Source organism: Mytilus californianus, unplaced genomic scaffold (genome assembly GCF_021869535.1).
Source record: "Mytilus californianus isolate M0D057914Y unplaced genomic scaffold, xbMytCali1.0.p SCAF_8, whole genome shotgun sequence".
Lineage (NCBI taxonomy): Eukaryota > Metazoa > Mollusca > Bivalvia > Mytilida > Mytilidae > Mytilus > Mytilus californianus.
In genome coordinates, this window is record NW_026262734.1 from 31341570 (window position 1) to 31364141 (window position 22572).

At 31.6% G+C, this 22572-nt stretch overlaps 1 protein-coding gene across 1 annotated transcript in view; it reads right to left on the reverse strand.

Moving 5' to 3' along the window:
- LOC127710479 (LIM domain kinase 1-like) overlaps positions 1–13502 on the reverse strand; it is a 49464-nt gene extending 35962 nt beyond the window's left edge. The window contains exon 1 of the mRNA XM_052216355.1: positions 13273–13502. Within this exon, the coding sequence (XP_052072315.1) occupies positions 13273–13382 (110 nt within the window). The 5' untranslated portion in view covers positions 13383–13502. The remainder of the gene's footprint in view (positions 1–13272) is intronic.
- Between the last annotated feature and the right edge of the window lie 9070 nt (positions 13503–22572).

The following is a 22572-nucleotide window of genomic DNA, read 5'->3' on the forward strand; positions in this document are numbered from 1 at the left end:
GTTACACTATTTGCATTAATATAAACATTGCAATAATTTCTGTTTTCACAATATATGCTTTTCCATGGAATCATCAATTTAAACAAACATAAATATATATGCATAAATCAACAAGATTTATACTAAATTTTTTATATCTTTTTTAACAATATATCACTATGTTCAATACATACATATTCAAGAAACCACTTTCAAACAAACATTTACAAAGTCTGCTTATAAACTGATTAAAGAGCAAAAAACATGACTTCTTAGATTCACCCACCTATTTCCTATCAATATTTCAGTAATGACATCATTATTTAAAACACAAAACATTGAAGTAGTGTTTCCGGATTAAATGTGCATAGTTTGCACCACCCTATGCATTCATGTTAAGTTAAGTGCAGATGGAATTTAATACAACAGATATTCTTTGTAACTAAATGTTCATTCAAATAGTATACTGTACTTTTCGATAACTTTTCATTTATATTCCTACCGTTTATCAAGTGGATAAATATCTTTTTACTTAGTTTTAGACAGAATAAGAGGTTTATTACATCCAAATAATGATACAAGATAAAGAAGGTTCAATAAAAATAACATTTAGAAAAGATCTAGGTTGTTATCTATCCAATAAAATACTAAATTTATGGTAAATCAAATACATATATCATATAGGTTTTAGAAACAGTCGCCAGTACAGATATTATGCATACAACTGTCTAAATTCCTTAAAGGTTACATACTAAATAATAAGATTGTGTTTGCTGATTGTTTTTAAAATCTTCAGATTCTTTCTATTTTCTATAATTTTGAGATTCCTGTATGGATGAAAATACTGCATAAATGTTAAAGGACAAAGTTTCACTTTTACCATAATATGGCCTTTAATTTCAACTTTAATATAAATTATTAAAAAGTTAATAATTTGATTCTTATTTATATATGATGATCTATTTCACAATCTTTACTGAGCACTGAGAAAAAACAACTCTCTTCATAAAAGTACATTATAGGCCTCAAAGTCAGCACATTTTTTGGAGATGTTGATGAAAAACTTTGTCCATTTTCCAACTTCAGTTAAACATTAAAAACTTTAGGAAAACCTTGGCTACAACCTGCGATACAAAATGTTCTGTTACCAAAAAGTGCCACAGTTTATATTATAATTTTCTTGATTAATAGTTCCGGCCAAATTTTACTTTCCCTTAAACGATTATAAAAATGGTAACGGAAAAAACTTTTGTACTTTTTGGCCAGATTTTAAAATTATCAAAATCTTAAGGCCAATCTTAATCCTTCATGAACCTACTCCTTTGCAAACATTATTTCCTCAATTTTATGTTTTTTGATACCAATTTTACTATTTTGTTAATTTATTTCTTTTACTTTATCATTGGTATGCTATTACATGAATACCCTTGATGCTTAAATACATGAAATATATGTATAGAGGTCACCTTGAATCTAGTCACTTTTAATGGTTAAATTTGATTTTCCCCATGGGCATTATCGCAATCAAATTATCAAACATAAAAATAACAAAAACTCATTTACAGAAAGATTTATCCAAAATGATCTCAACTTAATTTGTAACAGAAATCTGAAAATAAGACTTTCTTCATTTAAAAGTATTAAAACAATAAATAGAATGATGTATGTCAATTGGTAATGTCCAGTGGCAAATATTCTATGCATATTAAGGATGAGGAGAACTTAATATTGTTTACCATCATAATGCTTTCTTTAATACATGATAAGCTCTCAGTATTTAAGTAAATTCAATTTCGAATTGTTTGAAAATTTGGTGCTGATGGCATAGACCTTATCAATTTTTACGGAATCTGTGACACGACCTGAGGTTTTGTGACACTTGAACTATTGACGTCATACAACAATCACTTTTGCATTGGTTGTGTCAGACTTTTTCTCTGATGACCTCAAAATTTTAGAGAAGTCTAGAAATGGCAGAAAAATAGGGATAAGTGGCATTGGCTCATTGTAAATTGCTGTGAGGGAACAGAGACAAAGCATTTGATGAAATATCTGTCAAACCTGCAGTGGCAGATCCAAGGGGGGTTCTGGGAGTTGGAACCCCCCTTTTTTTTGACGATCAATGCATTTGAATGGGGACATATAGTTGGAACCCTCCCTTTATCCTGGGTTGGGAACCCCCCCTTTTAAAAATGGCTGGATCCGCCCCTGAACCTGTATATAGAGGTCATCCTCTAACATGACAGGTTTTTGCTAAAATAAAGGGTGACTTTTATAGCAGGTTGGAATGTACCCCAGGACATGTATGGGACTCTGCCAGCACACATTAACCCTACTCTAAGGGGTCTTTGCTTTATATGCTATTAGTGGAGACTCTGAGTAGCAAATTCAAATTTTAAATACACTTTTGATTTATCCTGGTCAGGATCAGACTCAAGATGCTCAAGATCACTCACATCTACATTGTAAGACAAGCATGCTACCATCACTATGGCCATAGTGTATTAAAATACATACTTGTAGAGTGATAAAGTTACTTAAGTCTCTTTAATGTATGTAATATATCTAAGCATACATAATCTGTTTTGTACATATATCAGGCTGATGGTTTTCTTATTTGAATTTTATTTTATATTTTGTTATGTCAGGGCCTTTTATAGCTTGCTATGCGGTTATGGTTTTGCTCATTGTTGAAGGCCGTACAGTGACCTATAGCTGCTAACTTCTTCCTCATTAGGTCTCTGATGGATAGTTGTCTCATTCCCATTCATATGACATCTCCTTCTGTAATATACCTCAAAGGAATTTCATTACATAATAAGCTTTACACCAAATATCAAAATATGTTAAACAGCTTATAAAAAGGTGTAGATAAAGTATAAATACAGGTGTGACTTTTAACATAAATAGAATGTAAACAATAATTTGTAGCAGGTAATGACTCAATGTTTACAGTATATCATTTCTCTGATAACTTTATCAATGGGAAGTTTACATGGTAAATATCAACTAAATATACAGTTTGATGGTCAGCAGTACAATACCCTGCATTTCACCTTTATTAATTACATGTATTAAATGGCAAATTTATCTAAGGTTACATTAGGGTTAAACCATAGGTGTTCCTTTTTTTTATTATTACATAAATTTTACACAGGCACTTGTCTCAGAACATTTTTTTTAACCTACAAATTGTATACACCTTATTCTCTGAAATAAGTGACTGTGATATTTTAGTATAAATTTGGGTTAAATGATACTGTTGTCTTTTTTATTAATAGCAAGCATATATACATGATATAATTAAGGTTAAATTTGGGTTAAATGATAGGAAATTTCTTTTTATTTGTTACATATATCTTAGGTTACTCAGGTTAAACCATAAGGTTTTTCTTTAGTATCAAAATATCTGACATTTTTATGTACAATTCATTTTACCACAAACCACAATTTACAGTTAACCAATCTTTGAACAAAATCTCTTCTGTGTATTTGTTACATGCCTCATTACCTTTGCACAGGGGAGATTTTGTCTGTATTAAACTTCCTAACATCTAAATTGAATACATGTCCCATTTATAGTAAGAAAGATAGGAAGGCACATGTCAGGAACCTTGTTCATGGTTGTACATGTATGTCTTTTCCTGATACTTTTTGTCATTTAGGGAACTGTTGACAGCTCAGGTTGACAGCAGATCTATGTAGCCAATCTTTGGTTTATTCAAAGCTGTCCTAGACTCACAGTGGTTAAGAGCTTCACTTATTATATTAATACTTTATTCTTGAAGACTATGTGCTGACCTGTAAATTCCTTTTTTTCTTATCTTAGGTTGCTGTCACATTGAGGAATACCCTACATTTCCTTTTATTCATATAAGTTAGTACTTTGACCATTAAAAAAAAAAGAAAATATTCACAAAACTGCTTCCTATCACATATTTGTTAACAGTAAACCAACTAAATGTTTGTGAGTAGAAAAATAACACAAATATAAATCGGTATGATTTTGCAAAACCTGGGTCTTCCCTTATATAAATACTTCAAGAATTACAGAAAACTGCCAAAAATGAATAGCTGCGAGTTGACTATTTAAAGAGCTCAGAGAAAAATAAACTATCAGCGAAAACATGAAGGTTTACAGTATATCAATTCCTGCATGAACAATGAATGCACTTTTCACAGCAATGTTTTCCCATTACATTATTTGACTTCTTCATGAAAACATGTATAAATGTGTCAACTCTTTCTGTAAACTAGGACTCTATACTTTAAACTGTAATGTACTGCTTAGCAGTCAGACCAAGATGCACATAAAAAAGAAATGGATCTATATTCATAAAGGTGTCTTAGGTGAAAGATTTATTGCATGACATGTACCCCCCTAAATGCAGTGCAGATGTGCATCTATATTTCAAGCATCCAAATAGAAAATCAAAATCAGTTTTTTCTCCAACATTTACAAGAACAGATTAACTTCTTTGCTGTATAATAAAACTTAAGTTCTAATCAAAGTTTGAATAAATTCACCACACTAAGAAGTTTATGATAAGTTTTAACTTAATTCTCCATTTTTTAGAAGCCATGCAGTCTATTCCCATCAATTTGAAAATCAACAGAATATCTCATATATACAACATTATTGAACACATTTGATCCTGTATGACTAACATCATGAACATTAAAAAGAAATATTTCCTTCCTCTAGTTAAATTTGAATAAAAGTTTTAGTCTATGAGGCTAGTGAATCATATAAACCATTTAAAAATAATATCCCTTAGCGGCCTTGCAATGAAATAAGACAACTCATCATTTTGATATTTTGATAACCAGTTTTAGGTATTGTTCACTATAAATTTATTATTATTGCAAGACACAGTAAGAATTAGACTTTCCTAAGATTCACAGTGCATAGAGATGGCACAATTAAAGCATTTTTTTAATCTATGTTTTTATTTAGACATGACAAACAGTATTTTTCCAAAGAAATGGTTTTGAAATATTGTGGCAGGAGTTTGTTAAATAATCTCTTTCTTCTGAATGAAAAAGTAGCCAACAATTTTGGTTATTGAAATACCAATGGACATTTGAATGTCATATTTGAAGTTCACAAGAAGTTTAAGATATCATATCCATTATATCCAATTAAAAATTGTGATACATTTAATATCATAAGGCAAGTCTAGAAAGCTGGACATACAATAAATACCGCATTAAGTTACATATAATTTATAGACATCCTATCAAAAATTCATGTACATGTATACTCATTGTTGCCTGTTCTCAACTTAACCACAAGGGAAAAGTGAAGTCTAAGTACTTTATTTTGTACTTACATGTACATCCTGTTATTTTTTTCAGTTTTCAAGTGTCAATTAAGATACAGTGGCTCCTAAATTTTCATAAAATATCTTACTATTTAAATTCACTGATCCCAAAATGTATCAAAAAAGTTCAAGACAAACCATATTTTTTCTGGATAGACTATTTAGTGAAAAGAGTCACAGCTTCTCCAAATATGTAATCTGAAATTTCAGTAGTATATAATGTATAATTTGATTGTTGGTGTTTTATGCCCATCACAAAATAAGGGTTTATATATCACTATGATGAACATGAAATGAAAAATGTATGCTATGGGAAACATTAGAATGTGTCCCTGTGCTAACACTGCTTGTGGTGTAACTTAAGCCCTTATATTTTACAGTTATGGGATGTTTTGCTTGCGAGAGAGCTGTCTATACTTTTCTATGTTTGGTAATCTCTGTTGAATTAACATTTGATACAAGGTCTATTGTTGAAGACAATATGTTGACCTCTAGCTATCATTCTGTTTTTGGGTTGCTGTCTCATTCATGATAAATCCACATACATAAATGCTTACTTGTGGTTTAACATAATGGCAATTGATGAATTAAAACTGAGTGTACAAAATTATCTATATATCTGTTCTCTCCCATAAATCAAATATTATGTACAAGATATAAATTATATTTTTATGATTTGTCCATTTGTTTGTAGGTGGGGATATGTTGATTTTAGATTGTATAACTGATATATAGGTTTATCATGTTTATAATACCACAAATCATATCAATCAAATCTATTTAAATTTTAATGTACCATTAAATTTGTTGTAGACAACATCTTTATTTTGTAACAATCTGATAATGTTGTTGAATTTTTGCTATACTATCAGACCCAGTATAAATGTATTTACCATAACAATACTAGAGTACCAAATTCCCCCCATGGATTTTATGCTTGACCAAAACCAACATATTTATAAAAAAAACAAAAAAAAAACATGAATGAAATTTTTTCCATTGTCTGCATAGATATGACATGTCTAATACAATGCATGTATGAAGTATGAGATAGGAATTTAAAACCTCACACATTGATAGCATTCGCCTAACCACAACAATTTAAATCAATGAACAAAAATCTTCACATCTAAAATATATACCTTTGACAAACAGTATATACAATAAAATTATATACTACTGTATGTTCAATTATCTCCTGTTCTCTGGATCTTCAAACATGCTATTTCAGGGCTTAGCAAGAATTCCACACATAGATTTTATAAATTCTTATTTTATGTCCAGTACATGGAGTGTAAACTACATGTATACCTTCTTTTGTTAGGAGGTTGAAAACTTTATCAATTTCAAAGCTGTCATTTTTATAAGTGCTCCATATTACATATTCAGTGATAAATTATAAAATTAAAGTGCACTTGCAAAAGAGCCGTGGACATTTCAACTCAAATGCAATATTGATATAAAGGATAAGTTGGTCATAAAATCATGAAAATAATGTTGAACAACAACCCTTAACAACCTTACATTTATTTCTCTAAATCTTTTGGTCATACAGTATATAACTATATATATACTTACCCTAAGATGTCGTTAAATGAAATTGGATACCCTGCATTTATCATGCTTTTCAAAAACATACATATGGTCAAATCGCTGAAAGACCCCCTCCTAAATTATTGAAAACTATCATTCTGCGTTGACAATAATATCTTGGTATAAATTAGATACACCCATTTGGGCTAACGCCCTTAAGATGTATCTAATACTGAAAAAACTTAAATTAATGTGAAATTGACATATTTCTATCAATGACTGGTTAACTCAGCAAGCAATTATTTAAACTTGCATTTTAATTTGCTAACTATGTGCTTGTTTAAAATGTGTAGAAATCACATTACAGCTGATTTTGCATCATAATTGTCCAATATTATATGTATATGATAAATGCACACATTACAATCTGAACTTACATACTATACAGTGACCAACGCCTCACCTGATTTAGACAGATTTGTTAGTCATTTTCTGTGTCAGTTCATTTTTAGAATGTTAACCACAATTTTGTTTACATATTTATATATAATATATGCATACATTTATTTATTTTGTTTTTACATTGTATCATAGATCAAATTTATTTGTTCAGTGTATGTTCACTGGTGTTAATATGTCTTTTGATTGAGTTAAGCCATTTCAATTGATATTTTATAGTGTGTCTTTCTATGTTGTGATGTTACACTATTGTTTCAGATAAGGCTGAAGGTTTGGTACCAATAAAACATTTAAACCTGCTGCAATTGTTTGCACCTGTCCTAAGTCAGGAATCTGATGTTCAGTAGTTGTCGTTTGTTGATGTGGTTCATAAGTGTTCCTAGTTTTTTATATAGATTAGACCATTGGTTTTCTCGTTTAAATGGTTTTACACTAGTAATTTTTGGGGCCCTTTATAGCTTGCTGTTCGGTGTGAGCCAAGGCTCCGTGTTGAAGACCGTACTTTGACCTATAAAGGTTTACTTTTATAAATTTTGACTTGGATGGAGAGTTGTCTCATTGGCACTCATACCACATCTTCTTATATTTATATACAGTAAATATTATACAAATCAACAGTAGCATTATATAAAAACAGTCTGCATTAAAATGTGATTTTTATCTATGTGGTCAAACAGAATTTGAATCATTTAATAGTTAAAATTTTACAATTTAAAAAAAATGTTCAATATTGTAATCTTAAATAGTCTCCATAATCATGATAACTGGCCAATTACCATCAAAAATACTATCATGATAATATTTAAAATAATAACTATAAAATAATTTCTTACCATTTAGAATATCCATTTTTATCTGGCTTCATATTTGTAAAATTTGAAATTCATTCAATATATCTTTCCCAAACAGTATTGAAATACAGGTGAAATATACCTGTCTGTCTTTAAATGTCAGCACAAAATCTGATGACGGAAACTCCTACTTCCATTTGGCAACAAAACCACAATTATGTAAACATAGTAAAACAATCAAAAACTGTTTATTTATTTAATTTGATATGTTCTGACTTCTACATACGTAGACGAGCATGTTTTTAAAACTTTAATTTCTTAAAACACGTACAGCATAAGAATGTTAATTATATGTAACTGCTACTAAACAAGTTATTCCGTAGCAGGTGTGATAATGTTAATTGAGGTCTATAACAAGTATCTGATACTGGCCCCAATACTTAAATCTGTCAACTACATGTATGTAATTAGATATGAAGAGCTTGTTATTGTTTATCTCAGTTTAGGACCTGACCAGGTGTAAATAAATAAAAAGATTAAATTAAACATGGACCCGGTTATATCCATTTTGTACCCGACACACATTTAAAACTACATAACAGGGAATTGTACAAACATAATTCACTATTGTGTATGAAAACAAAAATAATTTAAAACAGGGATAGGTAGAAATTTGTTGACTGAATGTTTAAAATTTTCACTGAAACATGACAAACTTTACTTAACCTGATAACTACATGTAAACTAATGAGTAATCAAAAAGGTTGCAAAATAAAATTCTTGGAAGCCAGTAATCAGTTGTAGATTAGTTAATTAAATCTATGCCAGAATGTAATTGTTTAGGTCTATTAGTACTAAGCATTAAAGACTTCCAAAAACATATTTAATTTTGGGAAATAAATGCATATTAATTGATTCCTAAAATTTTAACAGTGAAAAGAACACTAAAATGACTATTGAGATGTGGTATGAATTACAATGTAGTCAACTATCCAGCAGAGACCAAATCGAGTGGATTGAAGCAATGTACGGCCTTCAACAATGAGCAAGACCCATACCATATTAGTCTATGAACTTCGAAATCTGGGTCAAAGTCATAATTTGGCATATATACATGTACGTGTACAATGTATATATAGTTTAAAAAGTTCACAACGTAAGTAATGAAGATGTGTACTAAGTTGATGTGACTGGTAACAACTTCATGGTTACACATGTACAAATGTACCTACAATGTACTCTCAACCACAACATGTACAATGTACCTTCACCCACAACATGTACAATGTACCTTCACCCACAACATGTACAATGTACCTTTAACCACAACATGTACAATGTACCTTTAACCACAACATGTACAATGTACCTTCACCCACAACATGTACAATGTACCTTCACCCACAACATGTACAATGTACCTTTAACCACAACATGTACAATGTACCTTCACCCACAACATGTACAATGTACCTTCACCCACAACATGTACAATGTACCTTTAACCACAACATATACAATGTAACTTTAACCACAACATGTACAATGTACCTTCACCCACAACATGTACAATGTACCTTCACCCACAACATGTACAATGTACCTTTAACCACAACATGTACAATGTACCTTTAACCACAACATGTACAATGTACCTTCACCCACAACATGTACAATGTACCTTCACCCACAACATGTACAATGTACCTTTAACCACAACATGTACAATGTACCTTCACCCACAACATGTACAATGTACCTTCACCCACAACATGTACAATGTACCTTTAACCACAACATGTACAATGTACCTTCAACCACAACATGTACAATGTACCTTCACCCACAACATGTACAATGTACCTTCACCCACAACATGTACAATGTACCTTTAACCACAACATGTACAATGTACCTTTAACCACAACATGTACAATGTACCTTTAACCACAACATGTACAATGTACCTTCACCCACAACATGTACAATGTACCTTTAACCACAACATGTACAATGTACCTTTAACCACAACATGTACAATGTACCTTTAACCACAACATGTACAATGTACATTCACCCACAACATGTACAATGTACCTTCACCCACAACATGTACAATGTACCTTTAACCACAACATGTACAATGTACCTTCACCCACAACATGTACAATGTACCTTCACCCACAACATGTACAATGTACCTTTAACCACAACATGTACAATGTACCTTTAACCACAACATGTACAATGTACCTTCACCCACAACATGTACTATGTACCTTCACCCACAACATGTACAATGTACCTTTAACCACAACATGTACAATGTACCTTCACCCACAACATGTACAATGTACCTTCACCCACAACATGTACAATGTACCTTTAACCACAACATGTACAATGTACCTTTAACCACAACATGTACAATGTACCTTCACCCACAACATGTACAATGTACCTTCACCCACAACATGTACAATGTACCTTCACCCACAACATGTACAATGTACCTTTAACCACAACATGTACAATGTACCTTTAACCACAACATGTACAATGTACCTTCACCCACAACATGTACAATGTACCTTCACCCACAACATGTACAATGTACCTTCACCCACAACATGTACAATGTACCTTCACCCACAACATGTACAATGTACCTTTAACCACATGTACAATGTACCTTTAACCACAACATGTACAATGTACCTTTAACCACAACATGTACAATGTACCTTTAACCACAACATGTACAATGTACCTTTAACCACAACATGTACAATGTACCTTTAACCACAACATGTACAATGTACTCTCAACCACAACATGTACAATGTACCTTTAACCACAACATGTACAATGTACCTTCAACCACAACATGTACAATGTACTCTCAACCACAACATTTACAATGTACCTTTAACCAAATGTTTAACCTTATCAGTAAATGACACAGTTAACACTGTGAATTCAGAATCAAAACCCTAATTAAGCATACATTTTTTTAAAGTTCACAACTTCACATCATAACAAAAGTGTGTACTAAGTTTCAATATAAAAATAAGAAAATGTGCAAGAGACCAAATGACACAGAAATTAACAACTATAGGTCACCGTACGGCCTTCAACAATGAGCAAAGCCCATACCGCATAGTCAGCTATAAAAGGCCCCGAAACGACAAATGTAAAACAATTCAAACGAGAAAACTAACTTCATCCTTCTTGTAATTTTTTTATGATAATTAATAATAAATCATTAAAAAAAATCTGATCTGATATGAATGAAAAATGCAATAAAAGAACCCATGGTATAATTAGTGCAAAGCACCTCAAGACTAAAATCAACAGAATTTGATTTTAATTTTATAGGTCTCTGGCCCAGAAACCCAGTCGACTTTAAAAATGTGCAAGATAGTTGAAGTTATGATCAATTGACATTGACAACACTTCAAAAAGCAAACAAAATGTTTATATTATTTGAAATAAAAATCTTATCTGTTTTCAAGTTTATAGGCTTACAAAGAAGTTACATCAATGAAAACATTCACTAAAGATATGACATGGGTATGGTCACATTGGTGACGTCAAAATACAGGGAGCTTTAAATTATATCATTTGATTTACTAAATAATAAGGTCGATTTAAAGGTCAATTGTACTGAACAGGTGAATACCAGTTATATGCTGCTTAATGAGACCCCCTACGAACAATTACAATCATAAATTTGTACATACTGATATAATTGATACAAAAAAGCCAGAGTATGTTCAGGGGCATAGCTACCCATTTGTGAATCTAAAAATACATAACATACATTGTATGTAATCATAATAATATATTTGCCATTTTACAAATTTATATCCTTTTATTAGTGTTCTCCCCAGGGCCTTTTAGCATCTGATATCATTGTAAAGTGTAGCTATATAGTTTGAATATGATGCTATCTGAACTGATTTTCCATTAAATTTATTGTGTTATAGATGTCATGCTATAATATTTAGAATCAAGACCATATTTAAAAATTGCCTGTTTACCAGGATGCTACATATATATACGAAATTTGTAGGGAGAACACAGTCTTATTATTGTTAATAAGATATATATTCATCTGACATGCAAATAAAAAAAATATGTGTGTTTAGGGTTTCCTTCCCAAAAAATATATGGTCAATTGGTCTAAAATAATTGTTTATTTTTATTTTTTGGTCAAAATCTGGAAAATTCACCAAGTCCAGTTATAGTATTAACGTTTGCTAACCGGAAACTGTGCAATTTGTAGTTTGTCAATGAACAGAATTGTGATTTTAACATGTTTTGAGTCCTTTCTGTCCTGTATTTTAATGAAATAAGTTAGCAGTTGCAACAAATAATATCTTTTATCTAAATAAAATGTTTTGAAGAAATAATCATAGAAAGGTTAGGGTCAGCGCTCTAAATTAGGGTTGGTCAGGAAACCCTAAACACACATATTTTTTTGTATGCCTAATATGATATTTTCTCCAAAATTCATCACATTTTAAATGATAGTACATTGAATGACATGGACTCAAAAAGTTTAACCGAGCTGATCACCCTTTGATATTCAAAACCTTTTAGCTCTGTGGGCTTATAGTTATAAAGTTCAGGAACTACGGGAATCGAAAAAATTCCATTCCTGAATACAACAATTCAATCTTCACAATTAACCACCCTACTTGTAACCCACGCCAGTAAAGGAGTCTCGAGCTCACAAGCCATATAAGTTTAAAGAAATTTTAAGAATGATTTTCGGGCATGCATGTCAAAAAGTTTTTGTGAAGACTGACATTTCAAGCCAGCTGAACATTCCTATTTTTTTTATATGTATACATAAGTATTAAGTATGTAAGTAAAACTTTATTTTGATTCAGCATATTGGCAAACAATTTAAACGTCAGCTCTAATGAGCTTTTCATCGAATATAACAACAATATATATAGTACATGTATCCAAAACTGTTGGTCCATATCAAACAAGGAAGAAGATCATTTTGTAGATACATGTACCTTCAGCATTGTTCAGAGACATGTCTCTGATACCTTATACCTGTCAATAAATTTATTGATTCTAAAAGATCAAACAATTAGGTGTTACAAATTAGACCTTGATTTCTCTCAAATCTGATATATTTTGTGTTAACAAATCATGTTTACATTTACCTGAAGCAGGTTTGATGCCAATCAAAATTCAAAGCTTGCACGTAACATTCGCTTTCTATTCCTTTAGAACACTTAGCACAAATTCGTTCCTGCTCCCTGACAGAAATCATTCTTCAGAAATGCAGTTCATGTCTAAATTTAACTTTTCGCATGAATAAAATCAGGTATTTTCTCGTTTACCTGGCGAGTCATCCTTCGACATTTTCTCGCCCTATCTGATCAAACCTCCACACTCGAGAACTTTTTAGTAAATTTAAATTATCTCCCTTCACCCGCTATTTCAAAGAAATGTATGGGTTTTTTTTGTAAAATTCATATATGGATTTTTTTTTATATTTGCGAAACTAGTTTTGTCGACACTAGCTTTATTGTAGATTTTTTACAAATGTATATTGTTTATCTTATTTTTATGTTTTGAGGGACTCAACTCAGTGATCATGGAAGATTAGCTATCACTGCAAACTTTTCTATTGCATTCTTACTAATCATGGCACTGTTAATAAAATATTTAACGTGTTTGATATCAGAGCGGCAATATATATTGTATTTTGTACCTCTGTTGGTATGTGTATAGTTTACCTTTTTATATACTATGCTCAGCATTAGGTGTCATAATTGGCTAAACAAAATAAAAAATGTATGCGTGGAATATGAAAGGTTTAACTTTCAAAATAACTCCATCTTTGGCGGATACATAAAAAAAGTACGAAAATATATTTACACCCCGTATAACCCCGATACAAATTAATCCGGACGTTGACGCGTTCTAATCGTACACAGTGACACCGTGTACCACGGAGTCCAGACAGAGGAGAAGTTTACAATATTTATTCTTCGGATATTTTGCGTAAATATATACAGTACCAGAGAGGATTATTTCAATCCATTATAATGGTATTTAAACATGCGCAATTTTGTAGTTTATAGCCTCCTTTTTGTTAGATAAATTTTGTGAGGATATTTTTATAGATACTCCCGGTAGGTCAACTGTCACACGAACCCTGGTTTAAAGTAAGATAAATAAAATAAATAAGTAGAATTTGTTATTTGATGCTGATTAATTTTGTACTATGTTATAATAAAAGTTGTACTTTAAAATCTTTGTTTTTAAAGCCTATACAAGCATCCGAGAGATACGAACCAGGACGGGTATTCCATTACACGGTCCAGGACTAGTCCCTACCGAACCCCACCGTTTACTGGGACCTTCCCCTGTTACAATACTTTGTTTTACTCATTTCTTACTGCAATTTGTTTTACTCATTTCTTACTGCAATTTGTTTTTTTAAATATTTGATATTTTTATACGCAAATTTAATAAGAAGAAAAAAAGCACGACCTTGCCACTGATACAGGCATGCACACTACTTTTGATAATCAGTATGAATTTCAAACTTCCTGTGCTCTTATTTTTAAACATACATACGTTCAGGTATTTCACATCCAATCTTTTATGGTAATATTCTTTACAAAGCACAAAAATGTCGGCATTCACCTCAAAAGCTAACCAAACCTTTAAACAGACTTATTAAGAAGGGATATAATTACGATACTGTTGTCAGGTCATTAAAGATGGCATATTTTGGTTTTATATTGATTCACTCATATAGGGTCTTTGCATCGGAAATAAACACATTTATTCTAAAACCAGTTGTTGGCATGATACGGGTTATGTTCTTTTCATATATTTTATGATGGTATGATACTAAACCCCTAACGGGAGGGATTGTGCTTGATTTTCATATGATGAAGACATAATCTTTCAATCAGTTTAATTGAGGTCTGGAGTTGGCATGTCAGTAACTGCTATAGTAGTCCTTTGTTAATTTATGTATCGTTGTCATTTTGCTTAGTTTCTTTTGTTTACTTATTCTGACATCGGACTCGGACTTCTTTTAAACTGAGTTTTACTGTGCGTTTTGATGTGTGTTTGTTTTTTCTACATTGGCTAGTGGTATAGGTGGAGGGTTGAGATCTCACAAAACATGTTTAACCCCGCCGCATTTTTCCGCCTGTCCCAAGCCAGGAGCCTCTGCCCTTTGTTAGTCTTGTATGATTTTTGATTTTAGTTTATTTATATGTTTTGTAGTTTAGTATGACGTCCATTATCACTGAACTAGTACACATTTTTGTTTAGGGGCCAGCTGAAGATTTTCTCGCTGTGTTGAAGACCCATTGGTGGCCTTGCGCTGTTTTCTGCTCTTTGGTCGGGTTGTTGTATCTTTGACACATTCCCTATTTCCATTCTCAATTTTATTTTTGATAATATTATCGTTTAGACTTATCAAACTTGTAAATACTGTAAAGACTGTAGGTTTTTGTTTTATCTAAAAAAAAAAAATGCATGTTTTAACATAGATATAAGAAGATGTGGTAACATGTCTTTATTTTCAAATTGTGTACACTTCGTTATCTGTACACTTTTTTATACTATACGATTCGTTGCGAAAAAAATGTGCATGTATAAACATGTTTCGTATGTGAATAATAATATGCATGTTAAAAAAAATATGCCAATATATAAATATCACATAGAATAGAGGGTGCTAGAGCAGATTGTTACCCCGAGAAAACATTGTCAACAAGGGTCAAACATGTTTGCAAGTCAATCCTATACCCAACGGTGGTGAAAAAACACAAGATAAGAATTGACTATAAAAGAGTTGGAAAGGATTTGACTCGTCATCTAATGCATTCGGCAAACAATGTTCAACGAACTCATCCAGTTGTTTTCGTTTAGGCGAACTTAACCAACATCTGCATTTGAAAGAGGCTCAAAATCGTGAAAAGTAAGAGATATTGAATTTTTATTGGCTGTTACATATATTTTTTTTAATTATTTCATCCGGAATAGCCGGCGTGGACTTCCTATAGTCTTCAATTAAATAATTGCCTTCAGATGTGCGCTGGATAAAACATTTCAATTTTGGTTTTGGACGACTGATAATTTCATGGTTTACTACTTCGACAAAGTTTACAGATGCAACTTTAAAATAAAACACAGAAAAAATGTCCTGCTGCCATCACGAATACATTAAAAAGACAGGGATTTGTACACGATAAAGGGCCCATTTTATGACACTGCTATGAGGGTGTGGATGGGGGTTTACAGAATAGAGAATAATTGGCAAAATATATAAAAAATAGAGAAAAATGAACAAAAAAATAAAGAATAGAGAATAATGGACAAAAAGTATAAAGAATAGAGAAAAATGACCTAAAAAATTAAAGAATACAGAAATGAAGGACCCCCTTCCAGACCCACTGATATAACGACTTCGAGTTATATAGTCATGGCTTGTTATATTTCTAGCTGAGATTTTTATATTTCTTTATTATCTATATTTTTAATTTTTTATAAAGTTTAATACATATTGCATAACGATCGATAGTGATCGTTCAGGCCGTCATAATGTTTCCTTCGTAAACCTGTAATTCTCGTTTACGGGTGAAAAAACTCAAGCAGGAAAACATATATTTAGCATTGGCTTTTGCATAGAGCGTCATATGAGTTAAATTTGATTTTAAGGTTACATGTACCATAAATAATTATGTATATAACAATAATCATTCAATCAAAATCATATCAGTTTATGAGAAATAAACAAAGGGGAAAACTGCAGAGATTTGTTAAGCATGTAATCTCCGTGGAATGGTGGATTCTAAACAAACACACATTTTGAAAATAAATTATACATCCAACATGCAGATCGATATCGGTGTTAACATTAAACTTTAATACAATTTTTCCCTTTAGATACACGTATTTTGTTTTTTAAATGACGAAATCGTTGAAATGCAACCTCCGTGGAATGTAATCTCCGTTGACGCTTTGGTGAAAAGCTATTTCTTTCAGTCCGCACCTCTATCAAGCATGGCATGCCAAGATAATATTATTACGAAGTGTAACAGGGTTTCTTTCTTTCTCAGATCTAGTGCCCGGATGTTTTGATACCAATATTAATGCAATTAAATAATTTTAACCCGTATTCAATATTCAAATTAAATCAAGATATGGAACTTTTATTATAAATAAAGTAAACTTAATATAAAATTAAAAACAGTTATAGATATCAAACAAAACTATCCGACACTATGATATATTTTGGGTCAAATAAATATTTGATATGTAATCACGCGGCATAGAGTGCATAGCACTAAGAGTATATACAAGGAAAAATGGTTTTTATTAGTCCTTTTTTGGTGGTCTCTTGAAATTGGATGAAGTTATGCTACAACCGACCAACAAAGATGGTTGCTTGCTATGATTAAAATACCTATGGAATATGTTTATATTTTTGATTCTTTGTTCGTTTTTACAGCGGATGACCGTGAGGGCATTCCGGTGTTATGTTGCCACAGACATTTCTACCCACGTGACTTGCGTTTTTGACTGATAACCGAACGTATTTCGTATACTATCAAATGTAAAATAACATTCCTCATCGCTTGTTATATTTTAATTTCATCAATAAATATTCATGAAAATATTTTTTAAGGAACATAGATAATGATATGAAAATGTTTTGTCGTGAAAAAAATATATATCAATAACAAATCAAGAATACCGAAAATTTGTGTTAACGCATGCGGAAGAATATCTCAAGAACGTTTTGCAACAAACGCGGGACAATATGAATGCCTACTCAAATCCAATCTATTAGAAAAACTAAAATTATTACAGAAGAGTGTCCACCATGCACTTGCACTGCACTATCATTAGAATAGTAGAATAGAATGATATACAAATGGATGAAAATGATATATATAACTGTTATACAAATATTAATATAATATATAACAACAAACCAGAGTATACTGATAACAAATGATTATATCACTACAATATAATAGTTATTACGGTGATGTTGAATTCCCTGTCATTTATTCATTATCTACACAGGAACTTGTATCCAAAAAAAAATATGTCTATATGTACCTTAACCTAACTTTCAGGTATAGAGATGTGATTTTTTTTCTGAAACAAGTGCTTGTGAACATCCACCAGAACTTGCGGTCATCCGATGTTCAGTACTTCAGTACTTTTATTTTTGTAGGGTTCGTGCTCAATCTGTAGTTATCTGTTGTTATACTTTGTATTTTGCTGTTTGTCTTTTTTTATCATGGTGTTCTTCATTTAGTTTTTATTGGACGTTCTTTATTCTTATCCTTTTCCCATGACAACACGGGCAAGTTCTGATTTCATGTTTGAAAAGTATTCTCTAAATTACTCTCCGTCATAAATATGCATGAAATATTTGCCGCTGGACTTTCAGAAAACAACAATCAATCAAACAAATCTCCTCTAAAATAACAGTACTATAATAACTTTAAACATGATTAAACAATTAGTAAAATATTCGCGTTTAATCCTTTGATCAGATATTAAACTTCTCCTATTATTTCAAATTTCCGATGCCAAGAAAAAAAGGAATATTGAATATCAAAGGGCACTACACGAAGTGATACCCCCGCACTCCACTCTGAAGTAACTGTATTATAACAAAGTCAATGTAGGACTTTCTTTGAGATATTATTGTGTCGGGGAGACACAAATGATGCCCCCGCAGATGCAAAGTGTTATTTCAAAATACACAAAGTTGAGCATGGGAGCACATAGTATTATGGTTCACTGTAGGAGGAGTTATCCGGAAACGCTATGCACCTCTTTATGTAGTCCAAAAATGACAAAGTTCAACTATCTCTCACAAAAGAGCAAATATCAATAAAAATCAAAACCCTGACCACATGCACACCTTCAATATATGTACAAACAGCCAGCAAAGTGAAAACTTCCTAGCATTCAAACTGTAGGAGGAGTTATCTGGAATAACTTAATACCTATAATGGGATGGACGGACGGACGGACGGACGGACGGACGGACAGGGGTAAAACAACATGCCCCCAACTTTCAGTTGCGGGGGCATAAAAAACATCAAAGATACCAGGGTTGTAATTTTGTACACCAGACGAGTGTTTCGTCTATAAAAGACTCTTCAATAACGCTCTAACCAATAAAAATAAACACACAAAGGACCCAAAATTCCGAAAGGTTTTGCCAAATACAGATAAGGTTATCAATTCTTGAATAGAAAATTTTTAATATTTCAAACAATTAATAGAAAAGGATACTGTGATATAATTCTATGAGACAGCAACTATAAAAATACTTTGTGTCTAATCCATTTGTCATTTTTGAACAATAAAATATGTTTAAACTAAACTAACCTCTTTCCATGTAGTCTGTCAAAATTTAGTTTTTTTCCTATGCATTTTGTGACGTTGTCAAGAGATAGGCGAGTGACATTTTTCAAAAAGCCTCTTAGTTAAGGACTTTAATGCACCCACCTAACACACGGCTGTATTATATATCATTCGAAAGCTTATTTATTACTTGTTCTTTCTATTTTGCCCGGTCGTAAAAGAATCGTACGGTGCAATTTCCGTTAAATCAAGGTCAAAGGTCAAGAATAAACATTCCAAATTTTTGCGATAATTAAACAAAAATCCATTTTCTGCATGGTTCTTGTACGAAACATTTTTCAGAAAGATCATATTAACCATATATAACATGATACAGTAGTTCCAAATGGAACACAAACTTAAAGGTTAGTTGTGCAATATTTTCCGAAAATTGCAATTCTTAACAAATCCTACAAAAATGAGAAAAATGATCTAAAAATACAACATAACTTGAGGTATCGATGTTTGTACGCTCAAAAATCAAATAAATGTACGGTTTGTAGGTCAAGGAATATTTATTTTCATAATTTTAAGATTCAATTGATATATTTTGTTCATGGAACAGCCTTCTATAGAAGTGTTTGCAGTTGCCCAAAAAACTGCCATCTAGCGATCATTTTGTTTTTCTAAGTTTAGATAACAAATCGCTTATTGTCAATACAGGGAGGACAATACTTTTCCATAATATAAGAAGGGGTAATCAAGGTTCGAAAAGAAATATACCAGCTAATTGAGGGAAATATTATGTTTTTTCCCGAAATCGAACTTATTTACCTATTGAATTCATGTTGAAATACAAACATGACTTTGCGACTAAATCGGTAGCAACATTGAAATAAGTAAAATTGAGAATGGAAATGGGGAATATGTCAAAGAGACAACAACCCGATCCACTCAATCAGAATCTACGTACGATGTCTCATTCCTTTCATATTCATATGAAAAAAGGAGATATGGATATGCGTCAATGAGGCAGCAATCCAACGACAAAAATAACCGTACAACACTGGAGTCTCACAGTCGGCAACAATAGACAGCTATCTATACAATATATAAAACTGATTAAAATAAGGAAATTAAGAAGTAGGACCAATTTACCACGAATTTATTCCATGCCAGGGGCATTTTTAACGTCTTTTGATCTTATTTCAATGATCAGTATCATCATATTCACAACTTAATATGTTTATACTTTAACTATTTAAAACATATATAATTGTGCATTTCTGATCATTTAACCCCAAATAAACATCTTCAGATTACTCGGGACTGCAATTTAAATATATCATGACCCAGTATTTTTCAAGGAGAACCAAATATCTGTCAGAAGTAAACTATGTATTGCATTTTGGAAACAAATTAATTTATGTTGGTGAGCGATGTCATTCGAAATAGAATTTTACTAAAACATATAAGATTTGCAATATTGTTTAAAAAAGGCATGGAACAGCAATTTTTAGTGCAAAATAACTATTTTATGAATAAAAATCTTTTTAAGTATATAATTCGGACTATGCAATATATAAAAATCCAATAAGTTTCGATAATTTTCCGATTTTTACCCCGTGAGTGAAACATATACAGGAGAAAGACGCCCCACAGAAACAATCAAGATCCACCATCAAAAGTAAAGTACTCAGATAACGAAAAATATTCAGATATGAAATTTTCAACTTCTGACAAGGATCCTAACATGGGATATGGAAAAAATTTTGTTAGCAAAAATAACTGAAATCCCCAGACTATAGCAGCAAGACAAGAATTAGAACGAGAAGAATTCACAGTAAAACAATAGTTCTCCATTAAGAGACATAATAACGAGTGGCGAGTTTTTTTTTTTTTTGTGTTGAGGTGACAAAATTTTTAAATATTATTCCTCTTTTACTTGTTGTTGATTTCATCTGGACCTTATATAATTAACACAAATTTTAATCAGAATCATTCATGTGTGAAATATAGGTCGAGGTGACCAACTTTTGTTCAAGGTCCTTTGTTGTTATCAAAGATATGCGATCTAAAAGATATCATTCCTCTATGACTTGTAGTAGAATTTGTATCTTAATGCAAAACTTAAACAGAATTAAATTAGGTCGAGGTGACCCATTTTTTTCATGAACGTTCTTTACTATCCAAGATGTGCGCACTAATAGTAAAACATTTCTCTTTGACTCGCAGTTTGTTTCGATCTTGACCTAAATGCAAAACTCAGCCGTGACAGACTGACGAACAAACGTAGTAAACGCTATATCCACTCCCAAACACCGTTTTCCGAAAGGATGATAAAGAGATAATAATTATAAATAAAAATGTTAAACTTGGTCCGGAAAAGGGTAAATTTTCTTTATGAAAGTTTATATTTTGATATAAGGCTGCTGTCCATATTTAGAAGACAAACTGCTTTACGTGCTAAAAAGCTTGTAAAAATTGGATACAATTGATGTAAAGTTAATATGTTAAACACCTACAATGAAATGCTTTAAACTGCCTTTGTCATACCTGTTAGATACTAAATCATGTAAAAATGCATAATTCTGAAAATCGAAGCCAAATAATGGCTCCATCATGACATATATAAGCTAGCGAGATATGGGACTTAGGTCTTATAGACAGCTGACTATTTTATTTAAAATGTATTTATGCAATTTAAACTGAATATCGACTATAAAGTGGCACCTAGCTATAGTTCTGCAGTAGGAAATGAATTCGAGGCATATAGTATACAAACTGTCCTTTGATATTTCATTATTATTTATCATTATTTTACTTACATTTTGCCATGCGTATTTCTTAAGACGAACAGAACTAGTTAATCCATTCAACTCTTAGTTTCATCATTTCAACGGCCTTGGAATGAACTACCCCTAAATTTATAAAATTATGTCTGTCCAATTTGCAGACAATAGCAGGCGTTAATTTTTCTCTGATAAAGTTTTCAATCGAATTGCCTAAATTTCATGACTTCAATAACTGTTTCATGACTGGATTCGGCAATTTCCATTAAAAAAATTACGAAGTTTACCGAATCTGAACCACCACCATCACTATCATCAATCATC